Here is a 26478-nt window from a genome sequence, read left to right on the forward strand (position 1 = left end):
TATCAGTTAATAAGGCCAAAGAGGAAGTCACTAGTTCATTTACAGATCCCCACGGAGAAGGTTCCCCTGTTTTGTTTGTTATGAAACTGGGCGATTTATTAAATTACAATCCCAATGTGCAGATTGTGTTGCTTCTTTTTTCTCGATTTAGTTCATTTCCTCTCATCCAGCTCTTGTGATTGAGAAATGGCATTCACTTTTCCATGTGATCTACTGCAGAATCTGTGGGTGTGATCAAGTTTTAGTTGCCGTTTGGTGGAAATTTGAATCAAAATTGCCTTAGAGGACCAGATTTGCAATATGTTTGGAACCAGTGGGAAGCTCCTGTTGGTAACAATACCTCTGCAAACTAAGGGAGATGTGGAGAAATTCAAGCACAAATATGAAAAGCAGAGACACAGTTGATTGTTGTTACACTTCAAACCACTAAAAATGACTTGGGGTTGGCTCAGAGGGCCGAGTGAAACCTGTATTTACTTTAACGAACACTAGTCTTTCTTTTGACCCCTGTGAGCTTGAGCCCTAGGTCTGGCTGCACCAAATTAGCAGGAATCGAACCGCTAACCACAGCAGTGCAAGTTCAATTATAATACAGAGGCTGAACACATAATATCCACATAAACCCGCACCAACCTCAGCGTGATTTCTGCACTAATCAACACCCAGCTATGTGTGTCCATGAATAGCGGCACCCCATGAGGCGCCACCGTCTTCCTAAATACCTATCATTACTACCTCACCTCTGTATACTCTCTCACTCCTCTCACCCTGCACGGTAAAGCATCCACGCTCGGAGGCTTCGCGTTTGATCTCCTCTCCCTCCTTTAAGGAGTGCTGGCCTGCTGCTTTGTAAGACGCTGGGAGATCTAGCGGCGAGCGTAGGCATCAGGGAATATCCCACAGTGCCGAACAAGTCATGAAATCACATGGCCTCAAAACAAAAAAAAGAGAGAGAGAGAGAGAGAGAGAGAGAGAGAGAGGAAGAGGGCAGCTGGAACATGAGGCAGGGTGTGAGGAGGATGAAGCTGGTGAGTGACCGGGATATTTCATAAAACTGGGGAAGGAGGTAAAAGTGGAGAATAAAGGGGGCAGGAATTGGAGAAAGCAACTCTAAAATGTAAATAAATGTAAAGAGACAAAAGCCCAGAGGGGTTCTTTAACCATCTTCCTCCTGTTACCCTCTCCCCCTTGTCCAACAAAACCCAAACGGTTTTCGATGCAGCAGAACGAAGCAAGCGGATGCTCATCATCTGATTATCCCCAGAGATCCATTTTCCTCTGCCTCTGCTCTCTCACTGCCAGATACATTCTGTTCTAGCCCTCCTCCACCACCACCTGCCTTTGTCGCCTCTCTTCCTCGCACCTTCCTCCTCCTCCTCACCACCGCCAGAGTCCCTAATGAGGCTCCGTGGGAATGCTCTCTGGCTCCCTCCCTGAAGATAGACCTGTTCGCTTTCTGTTGTTTCTTGGGAGCTGCTGGAACGGATTGTCTGCCGCGCGTACCATATGGCCCCGCCGCCCCAGTATTCATGCAACAAACACAAACACACACACGCGCATGTGCACACACACACACACACACACACACACACACAAACAAAAATACACACAGGCAGGAACGCAATCATGCACTTACATTTACGTGCTCACATGTTCTTCAAGCTCGTATGCACACTCACATGGAGTTAATTAAGGAAAGATGAGCATATGTGGGCACACAATGATGTACACTCACAGTCCCATACACACACACACACATACACACATTTAAGTAAAGGTTATGAGGATGGACAAATACATTAGGGATCCACGTGGGGCTCAATCCATCTCTAACTAAAAATTCCCTGTCGATTCTCCTGCAGTTCAGGCTGCCTTCGTCATTTGCCAGTTAAAGTGTAGCTTAGTGAAGAGTCAACCTGGGAAACAAAATGCTTACATGATTTATTTAATGCCTAAATACCCTGAACATTTGCCAGGGCTGTGCTTAAGGTGTGCTGGTTTGTCACATCTGATTGTCGAGAGCTAAGGCTTCCTGTTGGGAGAGTACTGCCACGAAACTGGTTCAAAATTTTTTGCAAAATCGAAGGAAATATTCTGCATCCAAGATCTGCTGGATGGCAGTTTGCTGAGCCATGAATGCAGGTTTATACAGCATATAGAAAGCAATCTCTGGTTAATTCACAGGTTAAAGAGCAGAAGTATATAAATATAAAAGCTCTAGCTGAAAGCTTCTAGTCTTTTGTTTATAAATTTGTAGCTTGTAGCCACGTTCATGCCTATTTTAACAGGTTTTACCCTTTTGTTGACACAGTAAGTTGCTGATGTGGTCCCTCTTGGTGAAAACACAGATCAAACTGTAACAGCTCTCAACTCATTTCAAAGGACATTGCTAATGAATTGACATCAGTGGGTCCATTACATTTGCAAGGTGTAGTTTTAAACTTTGGCTGCCTTAAAGACACTAAGGCCTAAAGTAAGGAAACTAAAAAAATGCATGGTTGTCTATTAAAAAAGCTGAACCAGGCTCTATTTTTGCCACAAAGCAAAATGACGTTATTCAGAAAGTTAGCACTGGCCAATCAAATACACGCAAGAACCAATTCCTGGTAAGGAAAGTGCTGTACTTCTGTACTTCATTGCAAATTGCAGAGTCTTGTGTTGTGGTATTATAAATGATCTAATAAGCCTTAAAACTCATGGATCTTTTACTCCAACCTCCACTTGCTGGATCTGATTCGACCTCTCGCTGGTACCTGAAGTAACACACCTTGCCAACACAGGCCTGTCTAAATACAGGGCTTTTTTTTTTTGTCTGAGCACCCACTAACCCAGTCCTAAATCACCACATGATTTAAGATTTAGAAAAGGACAAATACACTGTAGTACATGTCAGGATCAGTGAAATTCATGCTGACAACCAGCTGAGAGCAAGATGTAAAGCACCATCCAACCACACACGACACCAGAATTCATGAGGCGGACCAAAATCCCGGATCCAAATGTGAATCGCCGTCACTGCATTCATAAGATATCTGGCAGAGAACCACACAGACCAACCATCGAATGACTCGCTGTTGGCGAAGAGCTTAATGAGAAAATATTGGCTCGGCTGTTTCTGAATTGAATGGCAAAGATGTTTCGCTGCTCTCTCTCCAACAATATGCCGGTAATTGGATAATAAACTCTACCTTGATGGAGAGTTGAGAATATTGCGGTTTTCCTTTTTCATGCAGTAAAGGTCTGAGTGTGATGGGCTTAACAGGCGGTTATTGAGAATATTGAGTGCATTGTGATGGGTCAGATTCGTTCTGTTTTGCTTCTCTCCGCTCCCTTCATCTCTCTCACGTTCTCCTGCTACCTCTCTCTCTCTCTCTCTCTCTCTCTGTCTGCCTCCCTCCATCCTTCCTCCTCTCTATCCCTCCTCAGTCTTGCTTTCCCTTCTCTCTGTCTCTGAGTCACGCAGTTAGCAAGCAGACTGTTTTGTCCAGGTCTATTTCTGGATGTCATGCTGTGGAAGAGGAAAAATAAGATTAAAAACAGAGAGAGAGAGAGAGAGAGAGAGAGAGAGGAAGAGAGAGAGAAAGAGAGATATTTCCCCGCGGCTTAAGGATCGAGGAAACTTAAACCGTTTTATTCAAAAAAATGATACTCAGCAAAAACGACAGTCTGTCACCGAGGTGAACATAAACAGGCAGCTCCTGCACAAAAACACACACCGGCATTAAAAAGAACTAAAATACCACAACCATTCCTCATCTCCCACACTCGGCGTCAGGAAGCCACTGGCTGCATTATAGCGCGCCCGCAGCCTCTTGCAGTTCGATCAATAACTGAACCTGATAACCATTTAACAAATTGATTTTTGAAATGGAGCTTTAAATGGATAAAGGCGGCGGACACACGCAGATATGGCGTTTGAAAACGACACCCAGCCACTTTCATACTCAGTGCAATTTAACCAAGCTCCTCACTGTTTTTTGTAATCATTCTCCTTCTTTCCTCACCTCCTTTCTCTGATGAATCCGAAACTTTTTGGGTACCCATCCAATTATTGCCGCTTTGTGATGCATGAAGTTTAAAAGTTCTCACACTTTCTGTCAGTAGAAAACATGAGAAATACGCTTTTTCTTTTTTTCTTATGCAGCTATGTTCTATATTCAGGAAAGACAATTTATTCTTTTCAACCAGGCTGATGGAAGCGCACCTGATTTTCATTTCATTTTTTCGTGACATTTAAAAGTTTCCTTGAAACTCACTTGACAGTTTGATGGAAAACTCAGTGAGTCATTTGGAGAAAAAAAGGGGCATGAAGAGCACTGCAGAATAAAATGTGGGCAATTTAGAAAAAGTTGTCATTAGTTCATCGGTCGAATCCATGATTTCTATTTTTCCCTTCTCATTCATTTTTTGTTCCTGTTTCTTGTTTTTAACCTTGGAAACCAAACTCCAACCGTCCTCCCTTTGATAAATGCCATCTGCTTTAGACTTAACAGAGGCTGTGAAACAAGAAAAGAGGAGTCATCCCCTCCCTCATGGATCATAACAAATGCTCTGTATTCATCATCCCTCCCATTAGATCACTCCTGACCGAGATATTTCACAGTCTTTCTTTTTAATTTCACTCTTTTTACAGGCCACTAAGTTCCCCTTCCTCTCTTGCCAAAGAGGTCAAGGTAAGTTCAGATCATCCCTGTGGTCCCCATGTGTGATCCTATAGGGAGTAATCCCTCATTGGACTCACACATGCACACACACTAACGCTGCTTTCATCTGAAACAAGGTGTGTCTGCATGACTCATGATTTACATGGAAACTGGGGGGGGGGAGAAAAAGGCAAAGTGCGAGACTTGTTTTCTTTTAGACAAACAGCAGCAACTGCAGTGTTTTCTCCACTGCCGTGCGGCGAGGACGGTCCACGCGGATCAGCCGAAAGCCCAAGAATGTGACTTCTCATACGCTGGCTGGGCTGAGCTTTGAGCTTTGATCCTTGTCTGAAGAGAAAGTCGGATTTCTCAGCACAGTGAGTGACGGGCTGGTGAAATGGGCTGGGACAGGGTAAAGCCGGGCGGTTACTAAGGCAAAAGGGATTGTGTGTGTGCGTGTGTGTGTGGGAGGGAGAAGAAGAAGAACAACAAGGAGGGAGGGGGAAATGGCAGCACCCATTCTCATTTTTCAACTACTTTCTTTCACCCCCACCATCCCTAAATCATTTCTTTCTTGACAACTGCTGGCTAAAAAGCTTTTCCTCAATGAGAGACAGAGGGGATGCAGAGGACTAAGACTTGTCTCTGGTCTCCGGGGGCTTTTGCAGGAAGCACTGTACTAGAGATTCCCGGACGAGCGGGGGGAACAATAGCAGTGACATGGCATAACTAATCAATATGAGAAAGCTCCAACATGGGGGGCGGGGGTCAGGGCTCTTGATGTAGCAGGATCCCGTCTCTCTCTGAGCCTGTTTCACTTTTGCTCTCTGGTCCCTGCCGTCCTTCCACACCCTTCATTTCCTTTCTCAGCAGACATCCTTTGAAATGCTAAACAATCAGGGCAAAGTCCACACCTCGGGTTTTCCCCCCCGAGTGACACCAGGCTAATTTTTCCCTGGCACTGCTCAGGCTCACCCAGACCATCAGGAAGCTTGGGTTGATAGAGGAATAAGAGGCTAAATCCAGCAGATTGGAGTGATTAAAATAAATAAAATGTGACTTTGTTTTCCATCATTATTAATAGCAGGAGACTGGCAGCTTGGCACAACAAAAACATTTACTCTCATTTACCAAGGACTCATTTATCCTCACCGCAATTAGACAGTGCAGTTAATGTGCACATGAAACAATGCAGCATTTTGTGCCTGAATAAAAATCATGTACTTTCCACTAACAGGTTTCTTTTTATTCTGTATTATCAAGTTATTGACTCTGACCGGTCATTCTGGTCCAGCTGAAGTTGATTTACAAATCACACCTCTCTGTTCACTTTTAATGTGTTTCCATGTTGCGTTATCATTGGGTTTCCTGTACTTCTACATGCTGTTCCCACCTGTTTCACCTACAAACCCTGTGTGAAATCAATTTTCCATTATAAGACAATTACAACTGAACTGAGCAGACGTGAAAATATAGTCATTATGTTAGTTAAATGAAAATTTCTCTCCAGATGCCGAAATTATCTCATTTAGTCATAATGATTTTGATCGAACAGTCAGGATTTTCAATTAGGTTACACTTTTTCAGCCGTAGTTACAGCCCCAAACATTTTCAGGTAGATGATCCAGTAAAACAGCTCACTGTCACTCACTGTTGCCATATTTTCGTCAACACAGTAGGTTGTGTGGAGTTGTATTCTTGGATGAATCCCACATTCTCTACAGCTTGCGTTGGAGTCTGATTGTAAAGCAATCTCCTTGGGAATTTTGGGCTTTAGCCATGAAACATCAAAAAAGGTAGAGCAACCAACGTCGCCCTTCCACATTTCCAAGGCGAGTCTCTGCCTGTAATGGAATTCTCATGTCACCAATTTATGGCACTATTTTCGCCGCAGAGACTTTGTTCAGGATTCCAGGAATTGTTTCAGGAACTCAGATTGAAGTATTTTCACACAGTCCAGGAGCTATTAAATTGGACTCTGCAGTTCCCACCTGTGTCAAACTACAAGCAAACTCTGGTTTCTTCTATTCTCACTGGGATTACAGATGGAAATTTAATGTTACAATGATGTCTGATATTCTTAATATTTACATGACAGTAATGTAGCTAAATTCCCAAGTAGTCTGGAAGCAAGTCAGACGAAGACAAAGGGTGAGGGAGATGAGAAACAGCAAGTGAGATAAACAGAACTGAAACTTAATGTCATTTGCTAATTGTCTCGATGTGGTAAAGGAAAAACAACCACAGAAAAGACTCTGAAGATCATCGCTATAGAGACAGACATCTTATCTATTTGGCTTTTTGAATCTCTGTGCCCACCTCTGCCCGTCTGCCTCTGAATACTGACTCAATTAAGCAGCTTGTTGTCTCTTCACACACAAAAGTTGCAAGTAAAACCAAGCTATTTAAACATTTATCAGTCAAAATGGTCTGAATCCTTGCAGCTCTTGTGCAGTGGAGACATGAAAACAAACGTGCCTGGGACTATTTGTTCAAAAAATTACCATCAACTTCCTCATAAAGCTGAACTTCTCCACACAAAAATCCCCTTGGAAATGTTAAAAGAGGCAAGATATATCACATCTCAAAGCCGTGACGCATGGGTGACATTTAAAGACGCAGATGCAGATGGATTTTCATACCAACAATTACAGCCAACAGCGCTATGATCTTAGTCCTTGTGCTCCTTATGGCCTCCACCTAGATTTTGTCCTACCCTTGCCTCTATCCTTGCTGAAGGCAAGTAGCACTGTTCTTCATTATTGCTCATATATCACAGCCTTTACATCAACAGTACTCTTCTGAGAAATCCTTAATTAATATGGGCAGAGCAGAGGTGTCTGGGTCAAGTCAGAAAAGCACCCCAGAGATTGAAAATATGATGTTAAATGAGGTCTGGACGCAGTGGAGGTTTGGTGCTGACCACACGGGCTGAAACAGCTGTTTGCCTGTGTTATGTTGTGGTTTTAAACAAACACTGTCACACACGCGTACGTATACATACATATTTATACACACACACAGAGCCTGCCCTGTTCCTGTGTTTTGGTCGGGAGCAGACCGAGTCTCTGCGGTCTGGTTGGGTTCAGTAACACACATGCTCTCTGTTTATGGTGTGCTCGCAGGCCTCCTGTGGTCTGCCTCGCTCCAGCCTGACACAATCCCAGCGCACCATTTCTTTCTCCCCAACCTTTTTCTTCTCTTTTTCCCATCACATTGCTCCAAAACACTTCTTTAACTGCCAGTCTTTCTACTTTTAAATCTCACTTCATTCTCTCCAAGCTTCAATATATCGACTCTGCTCCAAAAACTATGCTCTGTTTATATTCGGGCTGCAGATGCAGAGATAAACATGGTTTGGTTATGTCCAGGTCATTGGCTGATTGTGTGCAGTTTTGTGCGAGTCTGGTCCATCTCTCTTGCCACAATTTATTCCCCTCTTTTTTCCTTGACTCACTTTCTCACCCTGTTAATCTCTCCTCTCCACAATCTCCCCCTCTTTCTCTCTCTTTCTTTACGCCTGCCTCCCAACTCACTGTCTGGTGAGTCTCATTTTGCGGTCTATTGTTGGGGGGCCAGTGAGTTTATGGGGGAGCCGGCCGGCCTGAAAACACAAGCAGGGGTCAGCGTGGTCGCAGCCGAGCGTGACGGATACAATAACCCCTGCAGCGGAAGCACCCATGTGCTAAATTACTGCCACAAATGTTCTTCCATCGGGCCGCTGCCAGGACCGTCAGAGCCATTCAGCTATCTCAGAGCCCTGACGCACTTTCCCTTTTCTGTTACATAATTGTGCCCTGACCAAGTGCGTCCAACAAGTCAAGCTCCAGTTAAAGGTGGGATGAAGTTGATAGTGGGGAGAATAGGAGAGTGGAAGAGTTAGGGCTGGATTTACCCCTGAAAAGAAAACAAATCTGGAGTGTTTTCAGACTGCTTGAGACAATGGCACTGCGAGCAAATACCAGGATAAACAGTGTCATTAGGTCATTTTCCCTGCAAGATAGGGATACCAAAACCAGAACAACTCTATGGAAGAATAGCCAAAATGTGCAAGCAGTAACATAACTTTAAGTGTAATAGGGAGTCACATTAACAGCCTCAGTATTAATGGGCTGAAAGTCATCAACTATCTTTGGCATGTATTTATACAAAGTTAGACATTCTAAAAACTGCAGCTGCAGACCCTGGTCTTGTGTAAAAGCAGTAAGCAGGAATCTGGTTTGTGATGGCATTAACACATGCTTATTCTCCTGCACTTAAACACAAGATTTGCATGAGAAAGTCCAACAAACAGTAAGCTGTTTGTTAAAAGGAAAGAGCATCAGCAACTTTCCCTTCAGTATTTCGCCTTGTCACTCTGTGATTTAAACTCGTTCACCTTCCTGCCGGCAGCCTCAACACCTATTGTTTGCGAGGACTGGCCACTTCACACCTTCCATTCACATTTTCTGCAAAGCCATCCATTCATCTGTGTGGAGGAACTTGAACCGCACCCACATCACAGCAGCTGGAGAAAAACATATAACTGCCAGTGTCACATATCTTGTGGACTTTACAAAAAAGGTTTCTGAAGCCGGGAGCTATTTTTAGTCGGGATATTTGTGGCTATTGTTGCAAGTTGCAATAATACGTGGCATGGAAAAAGAGGACAAAACATAATGCTGGCGTCAAGGTTCAAAGAAACACTGTGTTGGAGCTGGTTTCTAACAGCTAAACTATCTTTAAACTGGACAATTTTAATGTCTAAAATGAAATACGTTCAACGTCCCTCCTCAGAGTCTGATGGGAAAATCACTGGAACAGTATTCAGAGCATCATGGGACTCTTAAAGTCTTGACTGCTGCTGAGGGCTTTACTGCAGTACAGTTTTTTTTACAATGGAGGCGCCCTGCCTCACCTGAATTAAAGAGAACCTCTACCAATAAAATAATGGAATATAATATGAGGCTTATTAACCTTTAGGGAGAACGCTTTCCCTGTATTTAATGAGTGAGGTGACTGTTTAAACCTTCATCAGGTACCTATACACTGATAACATTATCTGTTTGATTCAGCACAGCAGGTAATTGATTGATCTATCGCATCGTGCATTTGTGTTGCAGCAATTAATCAGTGTAGCACGTCGCAATGTTGGGAAAAAAGAAAACTGTCTGAGTCTTTTTTTTTTTCCAAGCAAAGCACATATCACCTCTGCTACCAATTTCCTGTGGGAAACCTTGCCTCTGCTCATCAAGGACGTTTACAAAAATGGCGACTGTACAGTTAGTAAATTTTAAAAACAACCATTGAAGGTTTTTAGCTGTATATCTGTAGTCAGTGAGGAGCCATGACGGGGACCATGACCAGCTGATAAATGATATTTTATAACAGGTGCTTATTTTCAAATGGAAAAAGGCAACAGGCAAACCTTGCTGATTGATGTAGTGATTTTTTTTTCCATCAAACAATCAATCACTTTGTCTGTGAAATGTCAGAAAATAGTGAAAGAGATAAAAGATAATAAAAATAAACATATTCAGTTTGTCATACAAGACAAATCCTTATACTGGGAAGATAAAACCAGATTTCTTCTTGAAAAATGATTTCTGCTTTTAAACTGGCGTCAAAGTAGTTACTGAATAACTTCCTGTACATCAGGTAATCAGTGAACCAACTAATGGTTTCAGCTTTAAAGAGGCAAAATGCTGTATGTTGATTTTTCATATATTTGACATGTCTCACAACAACACACCCAGATGAACAGCAAGGATAGCATTACCACAGCTCTTACTGTTTACTGATATATGTACTTACTTATTGATTTATAAATGCTTGATATGCTCCTGCCTTTCACTGTCTATTAACTGACTCATTAACATAATGTATTCACATCCTATTTTACTCTATAGCAGCAGCTTGTTTGCTGTGATGAAACTATCTTGTTAAAGAAAACACTGTCGTGCAAGGGAAGAGCTGATTGCATGGGAAGTGCTTCATAACAACAGGGGACTAAACATGATTTGATCTCTATTCTAAACAGACAGTGGGTCTCACATGCAGTTAAAAGGATCATTCACATTCACACGGTTCAGTGAGCTAACACACACACACACCAGACACTGTGAGGAGACGAGTGATTTGGCATGCAGGCTCATAGATCCCTGCTGTATTTTGTCACTTAAGATCTGCAGATCATCACGGCGGTAAATAAGAGCACGAATTACCACGGGGTAATGAGAAACGTCACAGTGACTGAGGAGAGGAGAGGAGATAGAGGAGAGAAGAGAAGAGGAGAGGAGTCATCGAATGAGGCGCTGTTAACACAACACACTTCCAAACTGTCGTGGGTGGCTGCCTGTATTTCAGTGTCCAGCAGTGCAACAACAGACTGGCTTATTCATTTGCAGTCCAGATTTCTACTCTCTCAGTCCATGTTTACTTTATTTTGTATGCACATGTGCATCCATCCATGTAGTAACACACTGATAAGCAGCGACGGCCTGACACGTAAGACCTTGATAAGTTTATGTTGGGTAATGTTATCCCAGCAATCATTAATCAGACAGCGCGGTAACTTCACATGTCTGGCCTGAAGAGGAGGACGCGGTTCAGGCTCTGATCAGGATGTGACAAAAAGCGCTTACCCTCTCTCAGGGAGGAAGCTATCGAAATGAAAAGGAGCTTAAGCCACGCAACACAACACAAGCAAATCAGAAGTGCATATGAAATATATCTAAGAGGTTAATCTATGTGAAAATGCAGCCTATAAAATATGCACGACAATAAAAGCAGTACATAGGTTCTTGAGTGCGCCATGAGTTTAGCATCATGTGAACTGATAAAGTGTATAATACACTGAAGAGGACAGGTGATGTGGACAGCTTTGAAGTGATTAGTGGGTAAGAGGACTAGCTAGATGCTAATCCTGCCTTTGCACTCTGATTAGCTTGGAAAGTGAAGCTAATGCTGCAACTGTTCCAGGAACAAATAAATGAAAGGACACACAGGCCTTTTATTGAAATAGTGCTTGTTATATCTGTATTGGCAGCACAGGAAGGGACCAATATTGTCGCCACTGATAAGACCACTTTTTATCAATAGACAGCTAACATGTGAGGACCAATGTTACAGCTTTAGGACAAAACGAAAGTTAGAGTGAAGGATCTGTGTTTTGGGAGTGTCAGAAGAAGAAAAAACATTGGGAGTCACACACCGCTGAAGTGGTTAAATCAGAAGGTGCAGAAGCATTTTACAGTGTGGGTAAGCCTCAAACTTCCAACGTGTAATAAAGATGATTGCGGCCTTTTCACTCCAGCGAGTGTTTTGTGGACATTCAGAGGGCAGCACGCCCAGAGCATGGACTCTGATCACAGCTGCTCACAGCAGCTCAGGGATGTTTGTAAGTTATATACACAACACCCATAATCCTACATGAGGGACTGTGCATGTTATATGGAATTAGACAAGTCAGATGTGACGGCGTGTCCTGCCCCCAGGTCAAACTCAGTAAAAATTTAGCTTAACACTGCAAGTGTCTGCTCTACAGTTAAATTAAATGCATTAAAAATTGGAGGAAAATGTGCAGCAGAAACACTCTAGCATAGCTGACGCAGAGGGACGTGTCTGTATCGCCAATATCAAAAAAGTGAAAAGAGACTGACTGAAACCACTGAAAAATTCAAGCTATGTAAGAGTTACGGATCAAGTTCATACGATATATATAATAAGAAAAGGAGATTCAGAAGATTTTTCTGAAGCTGGAGATTTCGTGATTTATTTAGGGAGATTTGAAATAGAAAATGCACAGCAGATCTGGCAGCGATGATGAAGCTACAGCAAACTTGGTAATGACAGAGCTCTTAGATCTACTTGCCTCAGCCGTCCCAAAAGATACGGCAGCTGGGAAATGCAGTGCAACGCATCTATTTTTTTTAGAGATGTAGTCCGTCTGTTCCTGTTCCCAAAAACCTCCCCTGTGTCGTCCTCTAAAAAGCTTATCAGCATCCAGAGATGCCGCCGGCTTTGAGGCTCATTTGGTCTCGCTTCATACTCCACATTAAATGCAATTTATTGAATAATGAATCTCCTCTGCTCCTCAGACCGTGTGAACTCAACTTTCGCCCAAAAAAACAGGCCTTTAAGGTCACTCTCTGATCCTGGATGAAATTCAAATGAAATTTTCTCCACGTCAAAGAGAGAGTACAGGAAGTCAGATCCCTCTGTGCTGCTTTGTGAAAATATTGGTGAAATCTGGGGGCTGCCTTTACCCTTGTGAGGAGGATGGGGGAGCAGTGCTGCACTGTATGGCTGCATGGGTATGTGTGGACATGCTACTTAATTTGAAAAAATACATGAATAAAAACTCCTCTCACTGATACATTATTCATGTTTTGTAGCTTCTGGGGGTTCCACATGAGTGGCCACAGTTAGAGTTAGCGCCAGGTTTCGGCCAAACAAGATGCTGCTGAGTATGCGGGAGGGAAGGGTGTGTATGTGCATGTGTGTGTGTGTGTGTGTGTGGACAGGGAGGAAGAGGCTGGGCAGGAAGGCTGCCTGGAGGCTTATAGAGAAGAACATTCACTGAGAAGAGCAGGGAAAAGTAGGCATGGAAGGACACACTACTGAATCAGCACTACTTAGCTAAAGGGAAGACGTGCAGGCCTTGCAGCATGCATAGCCGTGCACATATGCATATGCAGACGCACAATTTAACACACACACACACACACAGCTCAGACTGCAGTGTAAACGTAACACATACTTGTCTGGATTTCTGTCTGTCCCCTCGTCGGCCACAGTGCAAACACTTCTCAGACAGAAGAGCGGTCCTCCGTAGTCCAAGCCAAAGACAAAATACACACAGTCCACAACTAAAACACCGTCAACCACACAATAAATAGCAGGTATATTCAGACATTATTAGCTCATACTTTCCTTAAGCTCCTGAAAAAGCCGGTGTCCCAGTAGAATATAAGAATGTGTTTATAGATAGTAAGCTATGTAGCTGTGAGCAAATAGTCCCAAGTCACCAGATACTCCACAAACTCCAGACTGGGCCCACTAGCAAATAGAAGCGCTTCCTTTTACACACACAGACAGACACACACGTATATATACACTCATCTGTGCCTGGGGAACCTCAGGAGAATTTGACCTATCACCTCAATATAGAAGTGATGAGACTTAAAAGACTCTCCAAATCCTTGGACACCTACTACAGATGTCACAGGCATAAAGAGTCAGGAAAATAAAGTATTTGAATACACACACCCATACAAACATCCAGACTCATAATGAGGAAAACAGGTCTTTTGGACTTGGGAGTCGATTTCAAATTAATTGAACCATCTCGTCTGGTTTAAATTAGCATTTTTCAAAGCGCCAGCCAGTAGACTGAGATGAAAGGCAGAAGGTACAGTCCAAAGTCTGAGAATCTGCCAATGTACCATCAACCTTGGTTTATCTGGAGCACCGGAAAGTCTCTAATTAAGTTTCTTTCTCAAACTTGTAGGCCGTACATGTACATGCATACTGCAATTGTATTACATACTTAGACAGTTTGGACAGAAGCAGACTTCTGGGTTCAAATCAAAGTAGTGAGCCCTCCAACAGAGTTAGAGGTGTTTTTGTAAGTGTATTGTATACCTTCTTAAGGCAGGGAAGGCCGGCTAAAAATCAGATCATAGTCTCCACACATACAGGGCCATGAGGGGGTAAATTTCATCACATGCCCATGTCCAAAAAGGATGTGGAGGCACCAACTACATGTGCAAACCTAACCTCATCAGCAGCCATCCAATATAATATGAACAGAACTACACGAATGTCTCCTTGCAATCTGCTGTCTGCATATATGTGCATTTCTGAGCACATTAATCACTTAACTTTAACAGAGGGCTATTTGGTACAGGAAGTCTTTAACTCACGGCCACTCCACACCTCTTGAAGAGCAGCGCGAATTTAATTCAAGTGCATCTCAACTGTGGCTGATAAAGGATATTGTTAATCAAATAAAGTTCCCTGATTTTGGCACTCAGAGCCAAGACTGAACTGGCCCACTTAACTAAAATTTGTGCTGCTGCCACTGACTCTGCCATCATTGCATGTTTAGTAAGGGTGGAGGCACAGTGGATCTTAATACAGGCTCCACATATTACCTAAGCTGAAGCATCTAAACCCCCTCTCCGCTCTCCTCACCTGTCTCACTTCAGACAGCCAGAGAGCGCTGTGTCTAGCGAGTGAGCTGCAAAGGCAAACAAGATGCAGACACTTTGAAAACAAAGTGCTGTTGTGTCACAACTTTCTGGGGAAATAAACACTTCAATTCACCCCCACACAGAAAATACACCCCGTCGAGCTGCTAAACAAAGCAGGATGCTCTGCTGCTCTTTCTGCTACATGTCTTTCGTCTTCTCCCCCTCTCGTCTTTCTGCTTTCCTTCTCTGCCTTTATAATAGTGCTTCAGATTCTCGACGGGATCACTGGCTTTTCCCCACTTGAGCTCTTCCTCCCTCTTGTTTTTTTTGGTTTACTTTGAGGGCAGGGATGCGGCTGGATAGACGCCACCAGTCACGATGCAGCAGGGTAAAAATTGAAGCCACTGAAACGGGGAAAGGCGTCCTACAGCTCTGCGATAGAGCTGCAGAGAGAAACAAGTGTGGAATACATGGAAAGTGCCACCAAATCTTACACTGGATCTCTGCGGAAATGATTCAAACAGCTGGAAATGTTCTTGTTCCTAAAATGTTTCCACCCATGATGTAATGAAATCATACAGACAGGTCTTTGATGTAGAAGGCTGGAATCATGAGAAGTAACGCTGGCAAGTTTTTTCATGAGACTTTCCACATGCATGAAGAAACAAGTTGTGTATTTGGGCTTCTCAGGCTGTGGGAGTGTGAGATGGAAAGCATGAGTACATAGGAGAAAAGAGGAGAAAGAGTTGGGATGAACAAAGGGAAGAAAAGGCAATCAGACGTTGAAGAGAAGGGAGAGTGGGCGTTAATCTAAAATATCCAGCATTACCACCAGCAGCTGCACTTTGTCCTACACATCGCCTTCCCAAAAAAAGCGTGCACTCCTTCTACTTTATCTGAAAAGGAGGCCCCCGTCAAGTTCATGAATAAACACCACGCACCAGCACCGCCAAACTGGCATGGAAACTGGGAAAAAACAGCGACAGGCCAAAATGATTCTTTCCTTCCTCTCCCTGGTCAATCATACACCCACGCTCTGGGCATACTGAGACTCTCCTTGGTGAGACCAGATGCCTTCTTCCCTTGTAACCCTCTCCCCCACTGCCTCCTCCTCCTCCGTTAGTTTTGGCTTAGCCGCTGATCCATGAAGTGTCGCGGAATCTGCCAAACCAAGGCCTGGTTGTCGATGGCTGGAGCTGTGTAAGCGGCCATTGCTGCCAGTTTGTCACCTGGGCTTAAAAAAACAAAACAAAAGGAAAGTAGATGTGCGAGGATGAGAGGCCACAGCGGTAGAGAAAGAGTCAGGGTTGATGGAGAGGGGTGAAACATGAGGGAGTGAAAGGGGGACCATATGGAGAGGCTGCGATGTCAACAAGGCACAAACGTTCCCTCTGGAAAGAGAGCAAACTTTAGCACAATGGGACCCCTTTGGAGCGCCTGGGGGCAGCCCCAACTTTTACACCCCGTGAGTGGAAGTTAAACCGAGCCATAAAGCACGATGAAGCAACGGGGGAAAGAGCCCTTCCATCAGCCTGCCAGGCAGCCAGATCTGCTCCAACAAAACCCTCTTTCTCTCTTCGAAGCCGTGGCCCCTTAAACATTGAGCCATGCACACATTCTTCAGTGACATAATGCTTTTTTAAGCTATTGCCCTCTTCAACCCCCCCCAACTCCACCACCACCTCGCCCTTACTCACATTTCCCCCTTTTGCCAATTACTATTTGAATATGAATACCAGCAGAGAGGTTAAGTGTTTGTTTTCGCTTTTGCGGTGGTGAGAAGGGAAGGAGGGAGGTCAGCATGCAGGCTGACGTCAACGATCCGCCATCCCATTGATGTGCCGCCAGTAGGTGTTTGCTGAACGGCCTCTTGGGGCCATAAAAGCTGCCATTCTGCAGGGCCATAAAAACTAGATCCCCCCGCCCACCCCTGCATCTCCCCTCTTGTCCCCCCACCGGAGCTGCTGCATCGCCCCGAGGGAGTGACAGAGCTCACAGAAGCCAACATCTGTAACAACTGCTGACAACGATGATGGACTACGTTCTAATCAGTTTCTGTTTGTTTTCTCCGTTTAGGAGGAAAAATACTCATCTGTTTACTACGATTTCTGTGTGAGTGTGTCGGTGTCCAGCAGCAGCAGCAGCCATGGCAGATGTAGGCCAGAGTTTCTGCCCGCTGCCCCTCATTGATGAGATAACTCTGGTCAGGTGCTCCACAGCCTGGGGACCGCAGAGTCATTCAGGAAGAGGGGCAAATCCCTGGGAGCACTGGGACCAGCGGCTACCTCCGCTCGCTCCCTCACTCCACACACACACACACACACACCCTGACCTCTCACACACTAACACACTCTACACTCCACAGTTCAGCAGCGAAAAGATAACAGCCATCTAAGTGCAGCCTAATTCACTCACAGTGAAAACTGTCCACTTGACCAGTCATATGAGTCAAATGGGAGGGATGAGCAGGGAAGACACGTTGGTAGATCAGTAATTAGGGCCTTGCATAGAGCTGAATGAGTCGGTCATTTCATTCATGATCATTTTTTCTATGGAAAACTGGACAAGTTTACTTAAAAGCTGACAAAAGAACAACAAAAAACTGCAACCTTTAATCTTGTTAAACATGTAGAACACAGGCTTGGAGTTTATTGTTGCAAGTCGTTTGTAATAAGTAATTTTTTGCCTGTAAATACATGCAAGAGTCTCAAGCCTACTCACTTACAGCTGGGAACTCAGGAGTTAAAGAAAAAAAACAAACAAAAAACCGAGGGGGCCGATGGCAAAAACACTGCACCAGCTGAACGTGGGAATGCTGGAATGATGGAGACGGGAATGTATGCTCAGAGCAGCGCTGCCCCGTCTCAGCATGCCCCCAATGAAAGCCGAGATGTGAGAATTTTTTTTTTTAATAGTTCATCTCCCTACTTACCAAAAAAAAAAAGAGACAGATGTCAGAACTCAGAACTCATTGTGCTCACCAAACCTGCAGACAGCAGCCATATCTTCCTTTCATCCCTCCTCAGCAGAGGATTTAATGAGAAGCCAATCACGTGTCTGTCCTGATCATCACTTTTTGCCTCAGCCAGTCACATACCTGTCTGGTTTAATTGAGTTCACAAGGACCCAATCAGCTCCTCTCTCGTTCTCATTCTGTTCTGCACTGTCAGAGCCATCCAAAAAAAACTGCTCAGACACTCACTTACCTGTCTGCCTGCAAACTTTTTACATCACTGTATCAGCACTAGTTAGGGATGAGAGAGCTTCAGGAGTGACAGAAAGAAAAAGAGAGAGAAAGAGAGGAGGGGGTTTTACAACTTTTACTACTGTGCCTGTGACTCTTATTAATTCATTCCTCTTAAACATTCCCTGGCAGTCCTGGGAAATGAAGGCATCTTGATGCCTTGTTATTCCTCACTCTTTCAATTACCGTTACCACGAGCACAACAAGCCTTTGGACTAGTTCTTTTTTTCTCCAGAGTGAAAGTGAGCAATTTTTAATAGAGGAAATGATTCCGGGGTCTGGCCCACTGCTGTGCTAATACTCTCATCGATTTTCATTTTGGGGGAACCCTCCCAGCTGATCAATCTCTCTCCACCAAGTAGCCGGCAGCTGGCCTGGGGGGGGGTGCAGGATGCTCTACTTGGTCTCCACTGTCTGATCTGATGTGTGTGTGTGTGTGTGTGAGCAGAGTTCATGGCTACCCTCCCCACCCCCCACCCAGGCCCAATTCTTTCCCTCTCTTTCTCCCCACCTCTCCACTGCCGCCGCTGCCGCCACCACCTCTGAGGCCAGGGGCGGCTTGGCTGTGCTGGTAATCCCTCCGTGAATGTGGGTCAGTGAGCGGGGCTTTGCCTTCGTCACTCAGCGAAGGGGGCAGACAGCGGGGTCGTGACCCCAGTCATCCTGCATGCACTCACACACATGCTTGCGTTCACACACCCACGCACGAAGACAAAGACTCAAACACAGGGATGTGCGCACACACACAGACACACACTGACATGGATGGATGAGCAGCCACACACGGCCAAAACTCACACAGACAAAAACAAGTAGCAACACAAACTTGGAAGACAGATCTGAGATTAGCCGAGCTGAAATGATTAGTGGAATAACTGATAGCTGACTAACAGAAAGTTAATGGCAAACAATCAGTTAATCATTTTGAGAAATTTCCTCAACAACAATCACTCCAAAATCACTGACTTCAGTATCTCAAATGTAAATGTCTGGTTTTCTAAGTCTTCTTTGACAGTAAACTTAATATGAATATGAAAATGTCATTACTTTGAACAACCAGTGGTCCATACAGTGAAATAATATAAGGATTAGACCATATATTATTACTTTATCGACAACATTTTTCACTATAGGTCATTTAACGTGCAAAAAATACTGGTTATAGCTTCTAAAATTTAAAGATTTGCTGCTTTTTTGTCTTATATCACTATAATTTGATTATCTTTGGGTTCTGGACAACTGGTCGGACAAAACAAGCAAATTAAAGATGTCACCGTGGCCTCTGAGAACTTGCAACAGGCAATGAAATTCTTAAGATGAATGGACTAAGTCAACAGTCTAAAAATGACTTGTCACCGGAGCCCACAACTGCTGAGAAAATACCAGTTATGAATGAGGCAGAAATACTCTGATGAAGCCATGTTGACTTCTGTCGTAATGGTGACACAGTGACTCGCCGCAGACGATACCAAATGGGGCTGAAGCAAAACAAACGAGACGATTAAAAAGAGAAGAGGGCAAAGATGGTGACAGTCAGAGAGGATGTGAGATGGATCGACGACCTGATAAGATAAAATAACAAACAGAGGTTTTATGTAGTTATAGGCTTAAATCTGTCTCTTACACACAGGCACGCACCAAAATATCAAAGAGTCCTAATTAAGCTGCACCGCATTCAAACTAATTATCCTCCACATCATTAACATTCTCCATCACGAGTTCAGTGCTTTATCTAAGAGAGAGCAGGCAATCATGAAATATTCATGATTTATTAATCTGACTACAGAAAAACAAACAATGGCAACCCGGGGAGTGTGACACCCTCTCCTGCCAAACAAGTGAGCTAGCAACATGACTACGTTTGCCACTCGCTCAGCACTCCAAATCTGCAACAGAAGTCCACTATCAGAGCGACGCAGTGCCGCTGACATTCAGGTGAATGCTGCTGTTCCCACTCATAATAGTGTTTAACTGAGATAAGGTGGAGAGGAAGTGTTGCTGGTTTTCTTAATTTGGCCCACATCAGCTTCTGCCTGTCATTCCGTGGCGTCGTGTCAACAAAATGTCAACTACAGCGGCATCATTAAAAAAAAAAAAGAAAGAGGGAGATGGAAATGTGGCGCGGAGCCATCTCGAGCCAAATCACATCAGTGTTTCCATGTTGTTCTGATAGAGATGGAATGAGGGAGGGGAGGAGGAAGAGAAAATAAAATGAGCCAAAACAAAAGGGAGGAAAGGTAAGGGGAAGAAAAACAGAAAGAGAGGGGAAAAAATGCAAAAAAGTTGGGAGGAGAGGCAGGCCTGTTTCCCTTCTTCTCTCCCTCTCAGCTGCTCATGCTTTTGAGAGGATTTTCTCAAGTGGGAAAATTTCTGCTGATGACACAGTTGTGAAAATGAAAATGCCGCAGCGCTTGGTTGATGTCACTGTCATTGACTCCTAATGGGAAAAAATCCCACTACACGCGCAATTTTCTGGACCCTCCATTTCTTTCATCCCAACTGGCGCGGCACACTCCAACATGCACCTCGCACTATTATCACTCAATCTCACACCCACTTGCTCCTTCTCTTCTCCTAAACACACACACACACGTTTTCAGGCATGCTGAAACACAGACATATTTTTCTGTATCTCCTCTTGACTTTCTCATTCTCTAAATCTCTCCCTCTGCTTCTCTTCATTACCCTCCCCTCTATCTTTCAGTTTTTCAAGTCCCCCGGGTGACCTTGAGCGGCAGCTGCCAGTGAAGTAGCTAAAGTACAAAGTCAATACGAGCCAACAAAGCTGGTTAAGTATTAAATGGGGGGATGATGACGCTGCTGTTAGCCAGAGAAAGACTTAACAAAGAGCAAATAAAAGGAATGTGTGCAGTCGGACTTTAATGGAACATTCAACAGCAATAATGATATACTTTAAGCAGTTGACTTGTGATATTAGATGAGACTGTACTTTTGATATCTGCAGGATAACCTGCTTGCAAGTGGAATACGGAGCACTTACAGAGTGGGTTTAATGTTGGTTAACACATATGAAGCCAGTATGCTGTTGTATAGAGTGAAATGTGAAGGAAATTACTGATTATTCTTCTTTAGGTGGCATAATACCGTGAGAAACCCACGCCTGAAGTGATTCATTGTTGAAACAGGAAGTAACAGGCTACAAAAGTGACTTCTCATTTAAAAGGATTTTTCCACAAGTGACAGGGGAAGCAGAAATTATCACATTTCCAGAGAGGGGAATGTCAGTAAACGTGGTTTAGTCACCACAAGGCATAGCATTACAGCAAAATCCCACCTTATGTGAAAATTTTCAATTGGCCACCCCATAATAGCCTTTCACTGTCCTCTCCCAGGATCATTGTCAGCAGCTCTGAAAACTGAGTGGATAATGTAGCAGTGAATGGGCCCTTTCATCAGCGCTTGGCCACGGAAGTGGACCAGAGTGACTCCAATTGAAAGCTATTGCAGCTAAGAAAATCAATTGGATAAATGTGTGGAGCGTGGTGCATTTGTGTCAGAGTGTGGTGTGTGTGGTTGTGTGTGTTTGTGGGTTGGAGCCAGTTCAGGTGCCTATATGCTGGCTTCCAGTAAGCCCTCCTGCTGCTGCATTCCTTTGTAGAGCAGCATTCCCCTGGAAGCCAACAGGGTCAAAGGTCAGGAGGCAGAGATGAGCCTGGATGCAGCACTGGCTGCGGCAGTGTTTATATATGTATGTGTGGGTGTGTGTTTGTGGTCAGCGGGTGGATGCATATTGATTGCAAACAGCAAGTATAGTCTGTGTTTTACACCATCTCTTTCTCTCTGTCTTTAAAATATGCATCAAGCTACATTCAAAGAGCATCCAGGTATGTACATACACTGTGCAGTCAGTCAGCCTGCCTTGGCAATGCTCCCTCTTCAACCGCCAACAGCTGCTCTGACACGTGTGAGCATTCCTCAGTGTGCACCACAGCGTCCCCATAAGGCACTGCCTGCCTGCCCTCAGCCTCTGGAGTGCTCATGCCGAACGGCCATCCGCATATAGACCCATTTACCTGAGAGAGCCACGTCAGGGTTTTTATAAAGCATGGGCTGGCACCCAAAGGGGTTTAAATTAGATTAAAATGAAAGGCATTCGTTTGATTAAATCTAAACAGGTTGCTAAATCATAACAGGAAAAAATGCTTTCAATTTATTGGTTCCTCCAAAGCAGTATAGTATTCTAAGCAGGTTATACCCAATAAAAGCAATTCTAAGTCTCAAGAAAAAGTCAAATCTGGGTCACAAAGAAGTCACAGAGATGTTCAGTGCAACTACCAGAAGTAAACTCCCTGCTAAACACTGTAAAAGTGTTGTGTAAAAACAAAACTGGATTTATAGAGCTTTAGTGGGAACAGAAATCAAATGCAGTATCGATGCTGGAAATGAAATGACTAACAGGCGGCAGTATCGATCAAAATAAATCAAACGTGAAACACACCACAGTGGAAAGAGTGGGCAGTGAACGCTCTGATTTCCCTGAACTTGCCGTGATCAGATGTGTCAATCAGCTGAATGTGCCACGGAGATGTCCCAGAGACAGAGGGGAAAAGACGAGGCCCGATCCCGTTGGGAAACAGAGCCGCGAGCGGAGCGGGAGGAGAGGTGGGCTGTCCAGGGACGACTGGAATGCCAGATAATGGATGACATATCTCTCCAGGTGACATGGTGCCCAAGGCATCCAGGGAGACGGAGAGGGAGGGAATGAGTGAGTGTTTGTTAGAGAGAGGGGGGAAAAAAGGATGACGAATGGACGGACAAGTGCATGCTTGTGAAGTTTTGTTAGAGCTCCCTTTTATTGGCATTACACTTCGTCTATGAGGAGTTGGAGGTTTTTGAGTTCATTTCAAGTTCAAGGAGAGATGCTTCCCCTCACAACCCAACATGTGTTTGGTTAAAAAGTCCTTCTTATCTCCCTCCAACAGCTCCTGCTCCATGCTCACTGTCTTTCTGACTGATTGAATGGAAACGTGTAGGTTAACTTTCCATATGCTCCCCATCTGTCCTTTCCCCTAACCTTGACATGCAGTGTGTGTATACACAGACACACACACACACACAGCCTACTGGGAACAATGTAGACAAGTGCTGTTATCACATGTCTGAGTTTATCCGGGCTTTACAAAGGCATGGGATCCACAGGTTGACAAATGCAGATCAAACCCATGTCACTCTCAGACGAGTGAACCTGACAGCGGAGTTCACTGTGTAACCCAGCTATGTAAACATCAGACAACACTGCCTTCTATATTAAAACATACCAAACATTCAAGTACTGCCACTGGTCCCAAGGGGGAATCATTAATTACCACCCTGACAAAACTGAGACCTCCAAAATTAGAGGTAATCAACTGTTCCTGGGGGCTAAGTGGGAATGATGGCACTAGTACTTGGAAATTAAGGTGATAATTAACCCATTATGGCTGATTTATTCGCACTAAATCGCTCCATAATTCAACCAAACTTGTTACACACCACAACCCACATAAACAGCGCTGCGTGCGCCTTTAAGCGTGGGAAGCAGCATTTTGTCATGACAAGGTCACCGGAACACCAGATACTAATTTCAGAGCAAAAGAAAAGAAAAAAAAAAAAACTCCCCACTGTCGACTTTCACTTAATTTGCACTAAGCACAGGGTGCACATCAAACATGTCCATGCATATCCTGGTGAAAGGCTGCAGTGCTCCCATGAAAGTGGAGCTGGAAGGTGGTTGGCAGTGGTGGTGGTGGTGGGGTGAATTCCTTCATAGGAAAGGGAGGGGAAGGGAGAGGAGACAGGGTGTCCAGGGAGCTAATAGACTGGCTGGAGATCTTTTATGTCATGGTTGAGGAGGAGCGAGGAGGTGGAGTGGAGGGTAAAAACCAGTCATGTAGTGGCACATAAAAGGGCTGGTTAACTATGACCTGCAGTTGGGGATCATTATAAAGGCCCACACTCATTCATAGTTAATCACATGTGTTTCCGGACTTTCACATAACCTTGTGTGAGGAAGTCTAGATTTTAATTTTCTATTCCACATGCAAAAAGAGGAAGTCAACTCAGAGCTAGTTAATACCTATTTTCAGTTAGGAAGGATGCAGTGTAAGTGAATTTGAATGTCTCCACAATAACACGTACACACACTGTGCGCCACAGTGTAAGAGCTCAAAGGATGCGCCCCTGGTGCGCAGTGGATGACAGCTCTTTGCGCATGGATTTCGGGCGTAAAAGTCTAAGAACAACATTAAAAAACAACTTTTTTTCCCCTCAAACTGCAACTTACTTGTCATACTCTGCGTTGTCCTTGTCACAGCGCGCGTCCTTGTGTTTCTGCCAGTCTTTGCCGTGCTTGCAGGTGGTCAGCAGCACCACATCCTCCGCGTTGTGGACGTGATATAAGGCATTCCTGGTGTCCGAGCCGATACCGGTCAGGTAGCGCTTCCCCTTGAACACCAGCATGTACTTTCTAAAAGGCGGGATGGAGTTGTACTTGAGGTACCCCCTCTCTCCGCCGGTCCTCGGGTGCTCCTTGGAGAAGAGGGGGATGGACACGTCGAAGTTGGGCCTGAAGTTCTCGGTGCTGATGCTGGCTTTGGCCAACATGGCTTGACCGATGTCAAAGCCTAGGTCTTCCGTATAGTCCGGCCACGTCCCCGAGTACAAGTTAAATATGAGGTGGTTCCTGCCGTCGTTCCACAGGGGCAGGTTCTGGACCTTGGTCTTCAGGTTGTGGACGTATTGTGGGGACAGCTGGTCCCGGTCCAGAGTGTCCAGACTCAGGACGAACAGACACGCCTGTCCGGGGTCTGAGGTGTAAAACCTCGAGCCCTCAATGGTGGATAAAATATTCTGATAACTCTCGGAGATCTTCTCCCCCTTCTGCTGCGGGTAAACATAAACTTTGAATCCGTTCTTCTGACACAGAGAGAAATCAAAGCATGAATCCATGCGGCACCGTTTGCCTTTGTAAACACTCGTGTTGACGTCCCTCTTCTGCCTCGGAGATATGTGCAGGTTGTACTCCTCGTTGTCCGTCTGATCCCAGGGCAGAAAAGGGTGTAAAGGGTCCGAGAAGTGAGGCCAGGGCTGGTCGGGCCGGTACCCATTTCGGCCGCGGCCATGCCGGCTCCTGCTCGTCGCTGGAAGTTGAATCCCTCCGAGGTAGAAGAGAAGCACTAGACATGCACCGGCTGAGAGCAGGATCAGGTAGCGTTTTTTGGCCTGCATGTGTCCTGGGAACAGGGGCGAGTCGTTTACGAATAAGAAATGTAAAGTGGCCCGAAGTTAGGCTCTCACCAACCCCGGCTACACCGCTCCATCCTCCGGCAGCCTCCAAGGATCCACAACCCCCCTTCTGCGTATTCGGTTCCCGAATCCAGCAATTGATCCAGTGCATGTGGGCGATTTTAAAAGTATAGTCCCTTTCCCCCTCTTCTGTAGAGTTTCAGCATATCGCACGGTGCCTGCAGCGGGACTTGGGTGCACCTAAAAAGACCAGTGCTGCCCGGACCCTCTCGGACACAATCATATGCAGAGACTCTCTTCTCCTGCGCTTCTTCTCACCCTCATTCAGGCTGGCTGTGTGTGGGGGGCTATTCAAATGGAAAACTGTCCCGAGGACCGTCTGGGAACTCTCTCTCTACCCCCCTCCCGAGATGAACAGCGGCAGGGGTCCCCGAGGCTCTCCCAGACGGAAAGGTACACCCCGGTGTGGATGTTAAACTCGGTAACACATTGGCCGGAGAGTGTAAAAGCCCCGTCGGTGTGGCCGCCGCGCTCGTATCCAAATGCCTCGGGGTAAATTCGTCCTATCCCCCCTTCTTTTATCACTCCATGGTCCCGAGTGAAGAGAGGCAAAAGGAGAAAACGGAGGGGGGAAGCGTCGTCGCGCAGGGGCAGCTCAGCGGTACAAGTGTAACCTGACGAATCCCTGCATTTCTCTTCTTATTTATTACAACCTCCCCACATACCCTCGCTGATATAAAATAAAAACCACATCGGCCAGTGGAGCCACGCAGCAGGCGAAGTTAGCCGGGTGAGACGAGAGCAGCTAACGCGAAGCTCAGACTCGGGTAAATAGCTGAGAAAATGTTTAAAAAGACGGGATTCCTTGATCCTAGTGTCCAATTACCGAGTGCTCAGTTGTTCCGATTGTTAGTCGGTAACATTCCAATCCCGACACGACGGCAGCTGACGTGACGTCCCATCGATGCGCACGCCGCCGCTGATTGGCCCGTGTGTGGGAACGGAAGAGGCGGGACTAAAGGGAAGGCACCCATTCATAACCAGAGTCCTCCGCATGTGCAAATTACCGAATTGTAAGCCTATAGAAGTTGTTTGGAGATGTGCCAGAGAGCAAAGCACCCTCCCCCCCAAAAAAAAGAAAAAGAAAAAGAAAGATTGACACTGCGAAGTT

At 45.0% G+C, this 26478-nt stretch overlaps 1 protein-coding gene across 1 annotated transcript in view; it reads right to left on the bottom strand.

Annotated features, from left to right (window-relative positions):
- Positions 1–26273, bottom strand: part of ext1b (exostosin glycosyltransferase 1b) — a 110799-nt gene extending 84526 nt beyond the window's left edge. Inside the window, exon 1 of the mRNA XM_018686083.2 lies at positions 24346–26273. Coding sequence (XP_018541599.1) covers positions 24346–25289 — 944 coding nt within the window. The 5' untranslated portion in view covers positions 25290–26273. The remainder of the gene's footprint in view (positions 1–24345) is intronic.
- Positions 26274–26478: the final 205 nt, after the last annotated feature.

This window comes from Lates calcarifer, linkage group LG3 (assembly GCF_001640805.2).
Source record: "Lates calcarifer isolate ASB-BC8 linkage group LG3, TLL_Latcal_v3, whole genome shotgun sequence".
NCBI classification, from domain to species: domain Eukaryota; kingdom Metazoa; phylum Chordata; class Actinopteri; family Centropomidae; genus Lates; species Lates calcarifer.